General features: G+C 37.1%; 1 protein-coding gene across 8 annotated transcripts in view; it reads left to right on the top strand.

The window, feature by feature from the left end:
• strbp (spermatid perinuclear RNA binding protein) overlaps positions 1 to 9026 on the top strand; it is a 91774-nt gene extending 82748 nt beyond the window's left edge. For 4 of the 8 annotated variants that reach the window (XM_066713096.1, XM_066713097.1, XM_066713100.1 and 1 more), the window contains 6 exons: positions 251 to 409; positions 1773 to 1907; positions 2505 to 2645; positions 3066 to 3189; positions 3647 to 3697; positions 8516 to 9025. In XM_066713096.1, coding sequence (XP_066569193.1) covers positions 251 to 409; positions 1773 to 1907; positions 2505 to 2645; positions 3066 to 3189; positions 3647 to 3697; positions 8516 to 8610 — 705 coding nt within the window. In that variant the 3' untranslated portion in view covers positions 8611 to 9025. Of the gene's footprint in view, positions 1 to 250; positions 410 to 1772; positions 1908 to 2504; positions 2646 to 3065; positions 3190 to 3646; positions 3698 to 6040; positions 6580 to 8515 lie in introns of those variants that run through there. The other 4 variants (XM_066713098.1, XM_066713102.1, XM_066713101.1 and 1 more) reach the window with 2 other exon arrangements.
• Positions 9027 to 17103: the final 8077 nt, after the last annotated feature.

Here is a 17103-nt window from a genome sequence, read left to right as displayed (position 1 = left end):
AAACGGGCACAATGGGTCGAATGGCCTCCTCTCGTTTGTAAACTTTCCTATGTTCTTATTGAACTCAGTCTTTATTATTTTTCAAAACTATAGACTCTCCTGATGATTAAACAAACCTGGACTGTTTATGATCAACTAGAGTCCAGAAAAAATGCTCCCCAGTGTTAAAAAGGCTTGACAAAAAATAAAATGTATTTGTTTGCCAGTTGTTCATCAAGGTGGCTTAAATCAACCTCTCCCTCCCCCCTAGGTTTTGCAGGCCATGGGCTACCCAACTGGTTTTGACACAGATCTGGACTCCATGAGTGCGGATGAAAAATCAGATGGCGAGGGGAAGAGCGAGACGGTGTCTACGAACTCGAGCAATAATACAGCAAACTCCACCACAGACAGCTCCAACACACTGGAGGTAGAGTGTCAAGCAGTGTGTTCAATCATGACGAGAGTCATGCGGCCGGCACAGTTTAATCACGCCTGTTAGCACAAAGAACACGGCGCTGAATTTGGAGATCTCATTAAGTGGTCCCATTCTGAGTTCCACAGAAGATTTATGGAGTTAAAGCAGTTATTTACTTTTAACAGATTAAGCTGTGACCAAAAATTGATTTTAATCTAGGATTGCATTAAGCACTTTAGAAAGAAAATAAGCCCTACAACATTGCAAAGACTTAGGTGCTATTAATGGTTTTATGCGGCTTTTAAAACAATGGCTCAGCACTGAAATCTAAATTATTAAATGATCTATTAAAAAAAAAAGTTGTTTATATAAATGCATATATATGAACTGCCAATTATATATTTGTCTTGTGTTATCTCCATGAAAGGTTTTATTGAGGTTAACTGGTAGATCAAATTATCTTGAATTCACTTGAAGCATGTTCTTCTTATCAGTAAACTGGCACTGAACAGGATTTCAACTGATTAGGGTATCCATTTTTTTTTTTGTGCCCTTTCACAATAAGTGAAAATAAATACTTCCGTGAATTAAGAGTGGTTCAGTGGGTCCATGTTAACCAGTCAGAAAAATCGGAATCATTTTTATTTAATTTTTTTTTGTTAAAATTTGAATACAATATGTACACAAAACATTATATTTCACTTCAGATGTCATAAAAGGTAATCGATGAGGGGACCTTTGCTGCATCTGGAAGAAATCGGTGAACTGGTCTGGTCAAACTACACGGCCGGATTCACAAAGGAGTTTATCTTTTTGAGCCTCATAAAGCTAACATTACTTTTCTTAGTTAATGGCTACCATTAAACTACTCAACCCTATTTTACTGATGTCTTTTAGTCACATGTAGACATTTCTGCTGCTGTTGTGTTAAGCATTTGAATTACTTTATCTCTCAGCATTCATTATTGATTTTCATGAAATATTTATTCTCCGCTTCAAGGTCTTGGATGGGCTTCACAATGCTAATAGCAAACACAAGATTTTCCAATTCTCACTTGCTTAAACATTTTCTCTCTCGAAGACTGTTAAAACCCTGTTGTGACCAAAAGCCTGTGTATGTCACTTGATTTTAATATCAAAGCGGTGCATTCTAAATTGGAGGTTTATCCACTTACCCTTTGTCAAATTAACTGACTTTTAAAATGATTCTCTGACCAAGATGGGTCTGCAAACCTGTTTGAACACTTATCGCTGGAGGGATATGGTTGAAGTGTAAAGTGTGAATACGGAATATTTTTCATTTCAAAAACGTTATAACAATAATTAACAAAAAAAGAGTTTGCCATGCTTAATTGTGCACTGCTTTTTTCCTTAGGTACGAACTCAGGGTCCTATTCTTACTGCCAGTGGCAAAAACCCGGTCATGGAGCTGAACGAGAAACGGCGAGGGCTGAAGTACGAGCTAATATCAGAAAGCGGGGGCAGCCACGACAAGCGCTTTGTCATGGAGGTGTGTTTAGCCCAAAAGGACATCCAAATGCATATTGGATATTTAATAAAAACTACAGCATATTCCAGTGCACCTATTGTGTGTTAACAACGTTTTAATATGTCTTGACAGATTTCATTAAACCATTTCTTCTTTATTTATATGCATGATGTAGAAAAACCTATCTTGGCTTTTTGTTCTGCATTAAAATGTGGTGTTTGATAGTTACTTAAACTGGATTTCATATTGTGGTCTGTGCAGGCTCATCAGGTTTCCAGATGATTATTATTATTATTTTTTAATATATATATTTTTTAATCATCCTTGGTATTACACCGCATCCAACTCAATAAATGTAGGAGCTTCATTGTTTCGACACTGTAGAATATTTGTATGCAGTCACCATAAAAGTGTTTTATTTTCACTTGTGTGTTTATATGCCTTTTTGTGGAGTACGGTGTCTGAAATACGTTGGGAGTCCTGCCGTGTGATGCAGGGGAGCTCCTGCTTTAAGCGAGTGGAGCAGACGGCTCATCGACTAAGGGGTCAGTCTGCGTTTCCTGTTGGAACAGAGGAAGTACTATCAGTTACAATGCCTTCTTGTCCATCTCTGTGAAGGTGGAGGTGGACGGACAGAAATTCCGAGGGGCAGGACCCAATAAGAAGGTGGCCAAGGCCAGCGCAGCTCTGGCGGCTCTGGAGAAGCTGTTTTCAGGGCCCAATGCAGCCGGCAACAAGAAGAAGAAGGTCATTCCTCAGGTTCGACAGCTCTTGATTCTCCTGCCCTGAACCCTAAACGTGACCAGTTTGAGGAGTGGCAGACGTGATGATAAATGCCTTCTCCAGGGTCCGGTGAATTCTAATGACTAACTGAGAGCTCAAGTTGTCAGTCTGGCCAAGGCCACTGTGTACTCGCAGTGTTATCGGTGAGAGGCCTGTCAGTCTCTTCCAGTCCACGCTATCTCTCTGCTCTGTGTATGTGGTCTTCAGCTCAGTGGTTTGGCACATAAGGGCTTGAAGCTGTGAGTCCAGTGGATTTTACAGTTCTAAAATGAAGTAGTGTAAAAACAGAAAAAGAAAGAGATGAATGGTTGTTTGTTCCTGTCACAGTCCAGGTCACCGTGGATAGTGCAGTGCAATGGATGCGTGTGGTAACCCATTTTCCCATCTCTTCCCCAGACTAAAGGGGCAGTGGTGACGGCTGCATCAGTAGCCGCTCAGGCGGTGAGGGGCAGAGGAAGAGCAGCTCTTACCAGAGGGGCGTTTGTCAGTGCTGCTACTGCACCAGGATACGTCACGCCAGGTAGGACAGCTGGAGATCAGGGGCCACAGACTGTCCCTGGTTGGGGACAGAGCATGGCTGCAATAGAGGCCCACTGATGCGTTCACCACGAAACTGCCTCAATTAAATAGATTTTTTTCCCCATTCATTTTATGTACTGGCATGCATACTGAATATATGTTAGTTTTGCATGACACCTGCTCATGCCCACATCTCTGTGTTGCTCCAGCTGTGCTTCTGTGGCCCTGTCAAGACTGAAACAGGCTTGTTATCTAAACCATTTGAAAATTAGTCTGGAAAGAAGGATTTTTTTTTTTAATACAGTTTTAAAACCGGCATTGATTTTGATTGATTGCATTACGTGTATTTGTGAATCTGAAATCTTGTTTTTAGGAAATGCTTCAGTAGTCTAGCTCAGTTGACTGAGATAAAGCCCTTTACGTCACGCTGTAGTAACTGAAGTTTACTGTGCTCACAGGCTACGGGACACCATACGGCTACAGCGCCGCGGCGGCCACGCCTGCCTACGGTACGTACACACTCCTTACTGTTTAGTACATGAAATGCACAGACATCTGTACAAAATGCCAAGGTGTAATGTGGAAAACACCTATCAATGCTGAATAAATGGCAGTCCAAAATAAAACCTTTGCAAATAAAAAGGCACATTTTAGAATCTAATAACAATAAAAAAAAAAAACCCTATCATAACCTTTTGGTTCTTACTGTGGTTGGAGCAAGCCTTTTCTAAGCTTTGCCTGACTGTCGAAGTTCTGCTCGTTAATCTGCCTGCTCCCCTCCATTACGATTCTGGACATTATTCTTAAATGTAGTCCTAGTGCTTACAGCCAATATATACTCCATTCAAAGCAAACCGGTGGACCCAGCACATGTCCCAGGTCGTCAGTTCCATGCCATGGATTATTATTGAGTAGAAGTAGTTTTAGACGGGAGGGAACTCACCTAGAGCACAATCAAACCCACAATATTCCTAAAGTGCGTTCCCCACTGTGCGGTTGCAGGTAAACAGCCCGCGTACACAATGAGGTTAATGTGTGCTGCATGCTGAGCTCCATGCAGATATTAAGGAAATCTTTCTGCACTCTGCCACAAGCCTTACGGACATTCAGCGTGATGGAAAAATAAGACGATAAATATTTAAAATTGAATTACTGGATTGGAGCTTCCAGCTGTAATACAGTGGCAGACACAGAGGTTTTGGCATTTCCCTTTAAACTTCCTAATGTTGGTTTCTAAAGTGCCGTATTCAAGAATAGTCAAATTCTTTCCATGAGCAGGGAAAACGTCTTTTCAAGAGAGGAAGCAATATCAATTCATATTATTAACTGCACTTGTGTATGTGCTTTTATGACCCTATAATAACATACTACCATATATAACTGCAGGTCGTGTTTTTCTATTAAAAGGACACATTAGACTAGTCTTAAAAGCTAGTTTTCAAGTAAAGGCTTCAAGGAAAATACCCTAGACACTACTGAAATAAATAAAAAGTGGCATTGGAAAACATGATTATTATTGTATTTTTTGGTTGCTTTGAATGAGCCTTATGTGCAAATGGTGACAAAAGAAAACTGTGATATGGTGTGTCTTTATTTGGGCACACGGATTAAGGTGCGTAAAGAGTTTGGTCTCCGATTCACTCTGTGGTTTGTTGGTGGGAGGACAGGTGTGCCACACACCCAGATCATTACCATGAGCTATTGTCACCGTTTCTCACATAAAGACTTTGTTCCTTTAGTGTCTTATGTGATGCGAAGCAATGAAGTAAGTCTGGTATTTGGCTGTAAGATGATGTGTCTATATTGCTTCTAAAAGCTGTTGCATGTTGGTAATTCCCACTACAGTCATCTAATGCTGTTAAATACTACCTCCTGTTGCTGCTTTGTGATTTCTTAATGGGAATGTAAGAAAAACAGAACGGAAGAACAGGTACAATCTGACTGAAAGCAAACCTGAACAAGTACACGTCACTGAGGCCACAAGAACTTAGACTGAAAATACATTTGACAGTAAAAAATCAACAAAAATCAACAGCCTTTCTCAATTCATTCATCTTTCCAGATCTGTCTTTTCCATTCACTTGCACTTGTCCAGTGCCTGACAGCGTTCTTCTGTTACGTTTTTGAAAGAGCCGGTCCATGGCCCGTTGTGAATTGTTGCCGGACCTTTTGAGTAGAAGTCCAGAATTCTGCTAGATCCAGAACATACATGTAGTTGCTCAGTGATGATGACTTTTGATTGGTCTTTGTGTGTGTGTTTGTGTTTAACCCAAGGAATTGACTAGTTTCCAGCAATTCTCTGTTCTCTTGGAGGGTAAACAAAATACATACAGACACAGTACTATAACAATATTTTAGCATTGGTAGCATTGTTCAGATGAACATTTGTAATTATAATGAGACAAAGCTAAATATTTGAACAGGGGAGAAAAATGTATATATATTTAGATTTATCTGTATGATTAGTTTAAATACAATAACACTAATTTGTCTATAGATGTAAACAGATTATTAATTGATTATTTTATGTGAGATGCCATATGAGAGGGAAACCATTGAGATGTACATTATTTCTCGATGTGTTCAGGACAGATAAACATCCACCTGACTCCAGCGGCTGCTCTGCTTTATATTCTGGACGAGTATGCCTGCCTTCTCTCTTTCTCTCTCTCTCTCTCTCTCTCTCCCCTCTCTTTTCTCTCTTCTCTCTCTCTCTGGTGATGTGCTGTCCTTGATAACTGTATTGATTGGCTTAGTTGGAAAGATGAATAGTAACACAACTGTAGCTTTTTTACCTGATCTATTGGACCACTGAACTTATTTGGAGTCCTTTTCGTTTCTTCTTTCTGTAGGTTTGCCCAAGAGAATGCTTCTGTTACCAGTCATGAAATTCCCAGCATATCCTGTTCCCCACTACTCATTCTTTTAGCACAATGCCCGAATCAAATTCACTTCGATCCAACATAAAACTGTAAAAAAAAAATATAAAAAAAAAAATTGAAGGGATTATTTTATTTTCCTTTTTCTTTTTTTCCTTTTTCAACTCCACATTTTCTTGGGAATATGTACTTGAGCAGCAGATCATTTGTAAAGTGCTTTCATTTTCTAACGACTTTTCACTTTTACAGATAAAACTGCAGGTTAAGTTCTTTAAAACTTGAAGGATGCGTACTGTGAAATGTTACCTCATTCTCAGAGTATAAATTATACCAGCCTTTTTATTTTATTTTATTTTATTTTGTTTTTGTTTGTTGTTGTTATTGTAGGAAAGATTTACAAAAAAATGAAACTTACACAAACCTCACAATATTCTGTAAAAGTGACTCAATCTGTGAAGGATGTATAGAGAATTATAAACCGCAGATCACCAATAAAACATGTTCTCTTACAACAGCTGAGTACTGCCTGGTTTATAATTTTATATGGATAAAACTAGAATCAAGGAGATTTGAGTGCTTGGACACTTAAATATTTTTTTGCATTATTTATAGTTCTAATCCCATATAATTGTGACACAATCTTAAAAGGGATTGAATAGTGCTGGGTGTGGCATCTTTCATGTTTTATATGTCAGTGATATGCTCAGTTTGAGCCTTATTTATTAAGTATTTACAACTCATCTAACCCTATTCAACACTGGCAAGAGGAGTTGAAACACTTTTTTTTTTTCTACTTTTGAGATATGATCTGTTTTGCATTTATATATTTATTATTGTATTAGAATTCTGCACCTTGGCACAAGCTTAGTAAATATTCCTCCTACGGAGTCCAACACAGATCTCTGTTTTGTGATAAAAAAAATGTATAAATGCAATATTAATGGAAAATTGAGGCCAGAAATGTGGCTATTCTATGAAAGGACAGGCATCCAAGTTGCACCATGTAGGAGTAGAAGAATTCACTTAGCCTGATACCTGGTTCTGGGTTTGATTTCCTTACTGACTGTACACTTGGTTCTTGTGGCCTTCTCTTACATTTTCTTAAAAGAATCTGCGCTTACACATCGGGTCTGTCCGTGGAGACAGGTTGTCCGTAATAGTGTGTAAACTACACCCACAAAATGGAGAATCTAAAGCAGCAACAAGGTCCCCATGGATAAATGCTACCTAATTGTCCCAATTTTTTGTTGAGTGCTACTGTGAACTGTGAACTCTTCTCACCCATGGGCCAGCATAAATACCCGTGTTGATTTATTTTTCTTTTCAGTGTTTAAGAAATTATTCTGGAGATCTAAAATGATGTAATAGACCATTGACAGGCCTTTCTGGTTTATGTCCCTACACTGATAAAACAATTATAACATGTGTATGTTAATTCATCAGTAGTTTGTAAATGTATAATTAAAACCATGATTTTTATTTGACATAAATATTATTTGAAATACGTAAATTATTTGATACACATGAATATGTAAGAGGATGAATTACCTTGCAGCAGTCGGTATTGACATTGCAAAGCTTTTTTTATTATTTGGTGCTTTTTTCTATTATAATTATTATTTTAGTTATCTCGAATGCGGGTGATAACCTGTTAAAATTTTCCATATCTACCCTAACAACAGTAGATTGTAAATATAGGTTTTGCCATTAAACTGATCAGAAACAAGGCAAAGGGGGTTGCTTTTCAATTCATTAAAAGCTGGTATTGATTTGTCAATGACGTGTTTATGCTGGCCTGCGGTTGAAGCAGAACCATCACTGATGTGAAAAAGCAATGCTGAGTTAGCCATTTGTGTCTTCAATAAATATTTCTTGCACTGTGGTTCCATGCAGATTTGAGTTTTCTCAGAGTGGTATTAGTAGATGGCTTGCAGTGCTTTCATATGGGGTGGGGGGTGGAGGGGGCAGTTAAAAGAAATAAAAACTCAACAAAAACATTACAATGATCTTGATGGTGGAACAAGCTCTCTCTTGAAACAGTCCCATTTGTCCCTGCAAAACGAACCACTTTCCAAGTAAATTAACGGAGCCTGGCTTTTTCACAGCATGATGGCAGCCATTGTATAATACTATTTATCCAAAGTCACTTTTAATTTTTTGTCTGTTCAGAGTTACTAACCACATTGTCTATAAACTCTCCGAGTTGCTGCATATTTTTTTTACATTTCTCTGCTTTATTTCGAATGAATGAGCTACAAGTTTTTTTGTCAGAAGTGGTAACCGTGCAACTTCAGTTTTTGATGTCTTTATTAACCTGAGATGCCCCTTTTGCAATGAAAACCCCACATACAGCTGAAAGAGCAGAGAAATCTAAATGGAGTATCAGCTTCCACAAAGTCTGGAAATTAACCCGCAGTTTCTGCCTCTCTGCTCTTCTCCTCACTGTAGGTGGTTTTTTCATTGACAATCCCTTTTACCAGCCTCGGACCATCGCACCTTTTATTATTCACTTGGGTCCTCAAGATTTCTTCTCTGACTTCTAGAACCATCAGGTTGTGTGGCTCAAAACCCACTTTTTACCCACTTCTCTCATCAGTCTTGAACTAGAAATACAAAAACTAAAAAAGAAAACAAAACTGCAGGTCACTGAAGTTGACATAATGGTTAAAAGAAAACATACCTTTGATCATTTCCATAGAATGGCATATCCCATGAAGGAAAAGCAATACTTAATTTGACTTCAGCTTAACCGAATGCTGAACTTTCTCTTTATTATATAGCAATACACCTGAATTTTAGCTAATGCTTACTTGAAGAAATGTGAATGTTCAATTAAGTCTGACCTGACAGAGCACTGCAATATTTCAGTTTAACTGTATATTCACTAGTGTGTGCGTGTATGTGTGATAATGTTTTATCATTATATATTTATATGTGTGTGTGTATATATATATATATATATATATATATATATATATATATATATATATATATATATATATATATATATATATATATAATATACACACTAGTGATTTTAGTGCTGCAAAATATATGTAATCATTATCCTAGCATATAGCTTTCAGCTCTGATTTTATATAAGCAATTTTAAATTTAAATCTATGGGTCACAATGTACCATCATTTTTGTAAACTTTGATTAACCTATCTGTAGAAATATGATTTTCTAATATGACAGTGATATGTTATTTTCTTTGCCTTTAATAATGTATCCAGATATCTGATCTTACAGGAAATGTTTTCTGAGCACAGTACCCCGTGGAATTCCTCACGTGTTTTGGTTTACGGCAAATCGTATCAATGCACAATTAAGGAACACCTTTAAGGGAGCACTTCGTATTAGACCTTCTCACTAATGTACAACAGCTGAAAGCACATTTCCCAGTAAACCTCTCGTTTACCTTTTAAAGAAACCGCTGATACTGGCACAACACCTTACGAATGTGTTGATATTGTAGCAATGTAGAACCTCAAAACATATTTGCAAAGCATAGAAGTTAGCTGGTGTGGGTGACTTCCCAGACCACTTCATTGCATGTCCTAAAATGACCCAGTTACATAGAATATCTTTTCTCTGTAGGACACTTCTGCATGTGCAGCCCTGTGCCCCTGTGATAGAAAGAAACCTATTACTGTCGTGTAGCTGACAAATTTAGAATAATACTGGCTTCTCAGCCTTTCTCATCCATCACATTATTATATGTCACTACTCTGTGTAATTTCATAATTCTTCATAACAGTGCAGCACTGTGCACGCCGCTGTGATACCAATACAAGACTTTAACAAAGCTCTAAAATTGGCCATGGTAGGGAAAAAAAATTACTCGTTTTACCCAGTGCAACAAAGCACATTAAGCTGCGGACTCATATTTTATAATTAACGTAGAAAAACATTTATTTTGCTGCTAGAGTTCTTTATTTATTCTACTTATTTCCTATGTGCTTTGTTTGTTTTTTATTATAGATTGATCAGAACAAAATGTGGTTCTGTTTGTTTCCTTGTTATTAAAAATTATTTTAGCATGTTTAGCATCTCTATCAGCTGATCGTGGACAATGACTTTTCAGTTGGGTGCATGTGTCTTTTTGTTTAATTGCTCTATTAATCGTGGTTAGGTGTCATGAGGCTGAAGCCGCTAAACATCAATCCCCACTATGTATCTTGGAAACAGTCTCTGTATGTGAATTTCCTGGGTAAATCAACTACATTAATTCAAATATACATAACATGTAATCACAGGCCTTCAAGTGATCCCCAAGAAAAGTCACTTTTTAAAGTTATGATGCATCATAATATATTCTTCTTTTCCCAGTTTTCTGTTTATAGAATCCAAACCCTGTACATGTCTGTACTTTCACCAGAAACAGGTATAAAAGCCAAGTTTCCGGGTGAAACGGTGGTTGGCATAACTAAATGGCTGACAGAATTTCCAAATCACCGTATAATAGTAGTATTTTGGTAAAATTGCTTAAAAATACAAAAGTAAATAATAATTGAGGAAGTATTAGAGCTTTACAATGGTGTCACATCAATATTCTTCCCTGTTATTTCATTTCTTATCCCAGGAAGTATTTTCACAACCACTTTCTTATTCTGTGATAATTTAGAACACATTATATACATTAAGAAATAAAACAGACAACATTTAACAAACCAATCTTTTAAGAGCAGAGTGAGGGGAATGATATGTGCCTGATGGTGAATAGGTTTGATTAACAGCTCAGACAGGCAAGTCAATACCAGAGCCCCACTGATTCCTCACCTAGCATGCCGTCTTCAGACTGGCGCCCAAAGGCAATCTCCTGGTCACTCGTTACGTTACGTAAATTTCTACCTCCCAGCCGAAGTCAGAAGCCATAAATGACAGGTGCTTTTCTGTATTTGAGATAATGCATCTTGCCAGACTAGAACAGACATCATTCCAGTTCTAATGTATTAATTTCATTATTTTGCAGTTAAAATTTTGGGGAGGGTAAGTAATCTGGGGGGGACAGCAAAAGAACGACACCTTCCTCAATACTTCGCCCAATTTGAACCTCTCTCCGGAGACTTCCCCCCTGGCTCTCGCAGCTTGTCCTGGGGTGAAATTGTGGAGCTGACTGAGGCTTAGCTGTCACAAAATAAGCAAATTGGCCCTTTTCCTCCCTCGTATATGTAAAAAGAAAAAAATATTAAACCTGTATGCAGTGTAGGCACACTCCGGTTGCATCAGATAATTTCATTATAGCAATAGCAGTTACTGTACAAGCTCTTTGCAGACTAAAACCTGATACTAATGAAGGCTAATTTTATTAAGGCACAGAAATCTCAGGTTTAGATGGGAAACTAATCAGATCTTTAAAGACCTTGTATTGCAGCTTACCAAATGCTTTTTTTATTATTATTATTATCATTATTCTCTTTTCAGTGTGTCTGAGATATGTTTTATTAAAATTTAAATTCTTCTTTGAACGTTCGCATGCTTACCTGCTTTTCTGAATCAATTTCAGGTACTGCGCTGGGTACTTTTAGTTAAGTGTCCATTTTGTGGGCTTTACTTTACCAACACTGCAGTGAAAGGTAAGGGTAGGGTTTTTGAGTGCATGTGTGTTGGTACTTTCTGTTTTCCAAAGTTTCTGAAGAGGTTGTTCAGCAGCTGCGGTTTAGATCATATTCTGGGGTAAAAGTCAGATATTTGAAATATATTGGGGTTGGGGGGGGGCATGGGACTGCTACAAGAGCTTCCTGAGAGACAATGCACGCTCTGTTCTGACTCCAAAACTAGCAATAACACCATTGTCCGGTTTTGTTTTACAAATGTACATTTTTGAGGCACAATAGGAAAATGGGTAACACAGGAAGGAATCTGACGTTTGTTGTTAGTGCTGGGTTTGGTTAGGATTCGTCTTGGTATGTGGACTCGGTCTGTCAGTGAGATGAGTTAGACGGATATAAGCGTTTACTATCCAGACCTTTGACAAAGTAGGAGGCTTCTTCCATAAACTTATAAGGAAAAGCAGAAATACGGTAAATAAATCTGTATTCTGCCAAGCACTTTTTACTCGGTGAGGCAGCTCTTGTTATTATAAGAGAAATGTGAGGCTGCTGTTTTAACAGGCGTTTCTATAGAGCTTCCCTGCTGAATGAATAGCTCAGCAGTCTCAAATACAGCATTAGGTTCCGCCTTAAAAAAAGAAGACTGCAATTAAAATGGCATTTTTTGCAAATAAGCTTGTAGTGTTCTGTTCTAGTCAGAAGCTGTTTTGTAGATAATCATCCATAAAAATCTAATATAGCCAGATAATAAATGATGTTTAAATGTTAATTTGTACATATGAAACTAGATTAGTTTTCCATTTTCTTTTGCTTATTTAGATGGATTAAATGTTTATTTTATTTTATTTTTTCAAATCAAGCTTTACATGAGCAGCTTATTTTAAATTTTATTTTTCAAAACTGTTTTGATCAGTTTGTTGCGAGAGTGATGAGGGTATGATCCAGATGATTTCTATATTTTCAGTAAGGCATGTGAATAAAGGAATATTCATTCAGTACATAATTCTTTTTTTAACTGTAAATAAAAATAATAAATTGCATGTTTGACAATGATTAAAAACCAGCAATAATGGTGCAGGCATTTTGCTTTGAGCTTAAAAGAAATTAGCATTGATTTATTTAAAAAAAATAGTCAATAGTTATTAAATCTTAATTGCGTCGGGTGAGATTAACTTTATTTTTGCGCATCAAAAACCAGAATTTCCATATCTACAGTTGAATGAGAACACTTACTAGACAGAAACTTTGACATCTCACCCCACTGCTCTGAGCTAATCAGATTTCTTCCATGACTTTGTAATACTGAAGCACAAACCTACATTAGCAATATTTAACTCAGGGTGCGAGATTGAAAACAGTCACTAATCAACCAGGCCTTTACTAGTCTATGTCCCTGCAATGCAAGTGACAAAGAGGCAGTTTAATTTTCTTATGCATGCCAATTACAACACATTCTGAAACGTATAGAGAGCACTAGAAGGAGTGATTACTGTACAACCAAAATGTACTTGTGATTTGTATTTGATTGTAGATGGGAAGAAACTAATTTTAGGATAAATCTTCCATGCATCTTTGTGTGAATGTCTGCAAACATGTTCATTGTATATAAACCAGATCATTGACAATGACCCACTTTGTCTATTATTATAATAATTTGCATGTGTGTATTCCCAGATATACATAAAGTCCTTCCTGTAATTTATCAAAATATACTACGCAGGACGCTTCCAGACTTCTTTCTAAAGCCTTCCATATGACTCCAAGCTGAAACGGTGTCTGTGTACTTACCCCACCGTGTTAGATTAAAAGTCAAGGCAAGTTAAATTAAAACTGAAACGGAACATTAACAAAACTCACACACTTTATTGTGAATATCAAAAGCTAAAGAGTTTCAGTTAAGGGCCTCTCCATTCATGTGTTTTAAAGATGCTTCTATAGTAACACTGTGTTATATTATTCACAACATGAACAAGAACACTTTTCATTTAAAGGATTTATCTGCCTATCCATGTAATCAATCAGTTTGGTTTTATTTATTCTTGTTTGGTTTTTAATCCTGTAAATTGGAGTGACCAGTGATCCTATCTATCCTCCTCACACACCGTTTCTTCATTTTAAATCTTACCTCTGTAATGTTCTCATGTTGTAGCCCACCTCATAGTAAAAACATCCATCAACAATATATGTAGGTAGAGATTTAAGTAGATTTACTTGCTAAAAATAAACACAATTAAGTCAGAGAAAATAGTCATACTGTATTACAATGCGCAATTTAATAAACATTTTGCAGCACACTGCACATTAAAAAGCTACATTTTAGCTTTTTAATTTTTTTTTGTTGTTGTTGTCATTTATTTATGTATTTACATGTTAATGTTAATGTCCAAAAATGACACAAGTAAGAGCCATATATCGTGGTGCTTTTTCACATAAAAATGTCTAACACATCTAATGACTTCCATTTACCAGTTGTGGATGTGTTTTAACCTTTAAGTAAAATTATATATAAAAAATGAAAGACATTTAAAAAAACATTGCTGTTAAAAATATGTAGGCCAGAGAATGCATGCAGCGTGCAAGGGTGCGTGGCAAAGATTAGAAACCTGGAAATTAAATTTGTTGAGACCTGAAAATAGAATAGGATCTGATTTCGGACCAAGTAAAGCACAAATAATTAAGCGCTGAACTTTAAATATTTTACACGTCTTTCCCACGAGCTGCACAGAGTCCTTTGAACACTTACAGAAAAGAGGCACGTAGATAACATTGTAGTCTATCTGAAGATAAATAAATAAATAAATTGAATGTGTGCTACAAGATCTATGACGAAGGCCCTTAACTCTTGATATTTAACTTGAGTATGATCAAAGCTTACTGGTTTTGAATGTACACATACTAGAATGTATGAATATAGTAAAACTATATGCATTTTTTTTTCTTATATAAACCATTTTATGACTTGTGTAACTATGTTGGGCTCTTAAGCCTGTTTTGTGTTTACATTTTTGTTTCCCTTAATTTAAAAATTTGCAACAGCAGAGTTTTACGTTTCACAAGCTGGTTTATCATGCAGTGGTGCATATCTTGCTGTAAATATTATTTTTTCACAGTTTTACAGTAAATGTAAGTGGAAGCAAGGGGACAGATCTGGTTTACCTGTCTTTGCTCTCTTATGACATGTAAAATGATACCAAGGAAAGTTTCTTCTAGAGATTAGTTTGAACATTTTTTTATAAATATATATATATAAACGTCAAAAAACAAAACAAAAAAAATGTAAAATGGTGATTGTACGCAAGTTCTGTGACTGAAATGTGCTTTAGGAAAAGCCGTTTACAAACAGCTAAAGTAGATATGTGTTTGCTAGCTCTGTGTTATGAAATTATACGTAGCAAAATCACAATGGCGATCTGCTGTTTGTCACTGTATCTGCCATAATTTATGCTTGAAAATAAAAGTGCTGAATCTCTTGGAAGTGTCAACCGTTTCTTTAAATGAGAAAATAAAGGCAGAATGTTAAATGTTTTGTGGTCTTGGATTTTATTAAATCTTGTCGTCTTTTTCTTTTCACCAACACGAGTACACAAAATTAACCTGTATGAATGCTTGTGTTATCATTATGGAAACATGGTTGTCTTTTATTGACAGCATCTTTCGGCGTCGGTGGCAATTGAGCTGCCACTCATCTCGAGCTACACTGCTTGCAAAGGTACTAGTGTCATTTTCTGTGTATTGAATGACAACCCTGCTATTTGACACCAATAAATGCCTTTGGATGATGACTCCTTTCTTCATGTCTCTAACAGTATATCTGTGGCTTAAAATACCCCCCTCTCCCCCTTGTCAGATGGAAATACAGGGTTTTAATTGTGATCAATTGAGATTGACAGTGTTGTCGGTCAAGCTGCTCAGAGTGAGATGCACTAGTCTGTCGAGGTTGTGTAAATATGGAGCCCCATGTGACCTGCAGGACAGTGTTTCAACCTCAGACAGGGCAAGGGGGTTCCAGGTGTGCATGTCAATCGCAGTGCCCGAGTCCGGCCTGCCAGCCCCCCTGCTGGCCCTCTGACATCACTGCTGAGGCCCTGCACCCTGGCAACGGTTCTCTGTCAAAGAAGAAACCCTGTTACTGAGTGGAAGAGATGCCCACCTGTCCCTCTCGCAACTGCCGCTTCTGCACTCCTCGCCTTGATCTGCATTTGCTAATGTCCCATTCGCCGGATTGCTCAAGGTATAAAACGCAACGCAAGCACACGCATAATGAGATGTTGGAGTAATATTGGCAGATGGGTAGATTTGTAAATGATTATTACTTAAAAAATCCATAAGCCATTTAATGTTATAAAACTGTATATGCTGTATATGTATATGAAATTGTTCTACTGCTGACTTTCTTCATTACTTGTATTTCCTCCATTTGTGGCCTGTTCTCTCCTCTCCCTCCTTTCTCTGGCCGCCTCACACTTGCACACCTGGTATACTTACCTACAATATTATTTTCAAGTACCATTCATTGAAAGCTGTATAAGTGACTATCATTCAAATATTCCTTTATACAAGATCTAATGCCCTAAAAACTACATTTTCAAAATGGTTGATTTACACATGAAAACATTCTGAAAAGGATATATGGATTTATTTATTTTACTATATTCACACATATAAAAGAATCCTAAGCATACCTCATTTATAAAGCAATACCACCCCCCACCCTGAGACATGGTAGTCACGGGTGTGGGGGGGGGGGTGAGAACAGCTGGTACCGCAGAGGTTTTTCATATAAAAGCTGAAACCAAATGAGCAGGAACTGAAACTTGTCAGTTCCTCAGCAAGACCAGACAGGAGTAATTCCTTGTTCTTAAAGGTCTCTCAAGATGGAGAGCTCTCCTTTACTATCCTCTCCCCCCCCCCTCTGGTAATTAACTGTAGCAGCCAGTTAAGGTGTTGCTTGCAGTCTTATGAATGTTTGTGCTGCAAAAAATAAATACAAAATTATTCGTAATAAACAGGAGCATTTGACAAATTAGCATCATTAATGCACATTATTAAGATGTATTTTTCACCTATAATTAACCCTGAGTTTCTCTGTCTGTGACAGAAAGACTCTTCTTGCTGTGATTAAATAAAGATTTCACTGCTCCATATGTTTAAGTGTTTATATGGATGTTGTATAATCTCTCATGAGGAAGAGTGAGTGGTTTTCTTGGAAAGCCTGAGAAGAAATAGCTTTTAATGGGGTAAATCTTCTAGTCACATGCAACTGCACAGTTATTTTTATTATAGTATGACATTTTTGTCCCCAATCACATGTATTCATTTTAAAAAACTGGTCAAAATCCAAAGGAAAAGTGATTGAAATTGATTTTTTATGTGGTCTATTTCCACACGTTAGAGAATCACAAATTGAAAGCAGCAAACCTTGTTGTTGTCATACACTGTACTTGACTCTGTGTCGAGCCAGGCTGCTGTCAGCAGTGCTAA

This window comes from Amia ocellicauda, chromosome 9, assembly GCF_036373705.1.
Source record: "Amia ocellicauda isolate fAmiCal2 chromosome 9, fAmiCal2.hap1, whole genome shotgun sequence".
NCBI classification, from domain to species: domain Eukaryota; kingdom Metazoa; phylum Chordata; class Actinopteri; order Amiiformes; family Amiidae; genus Amia; species Amia ocellicauda.
This window is presented reverse-complemented; position numbering and strand designations above follow the sequence as displayed.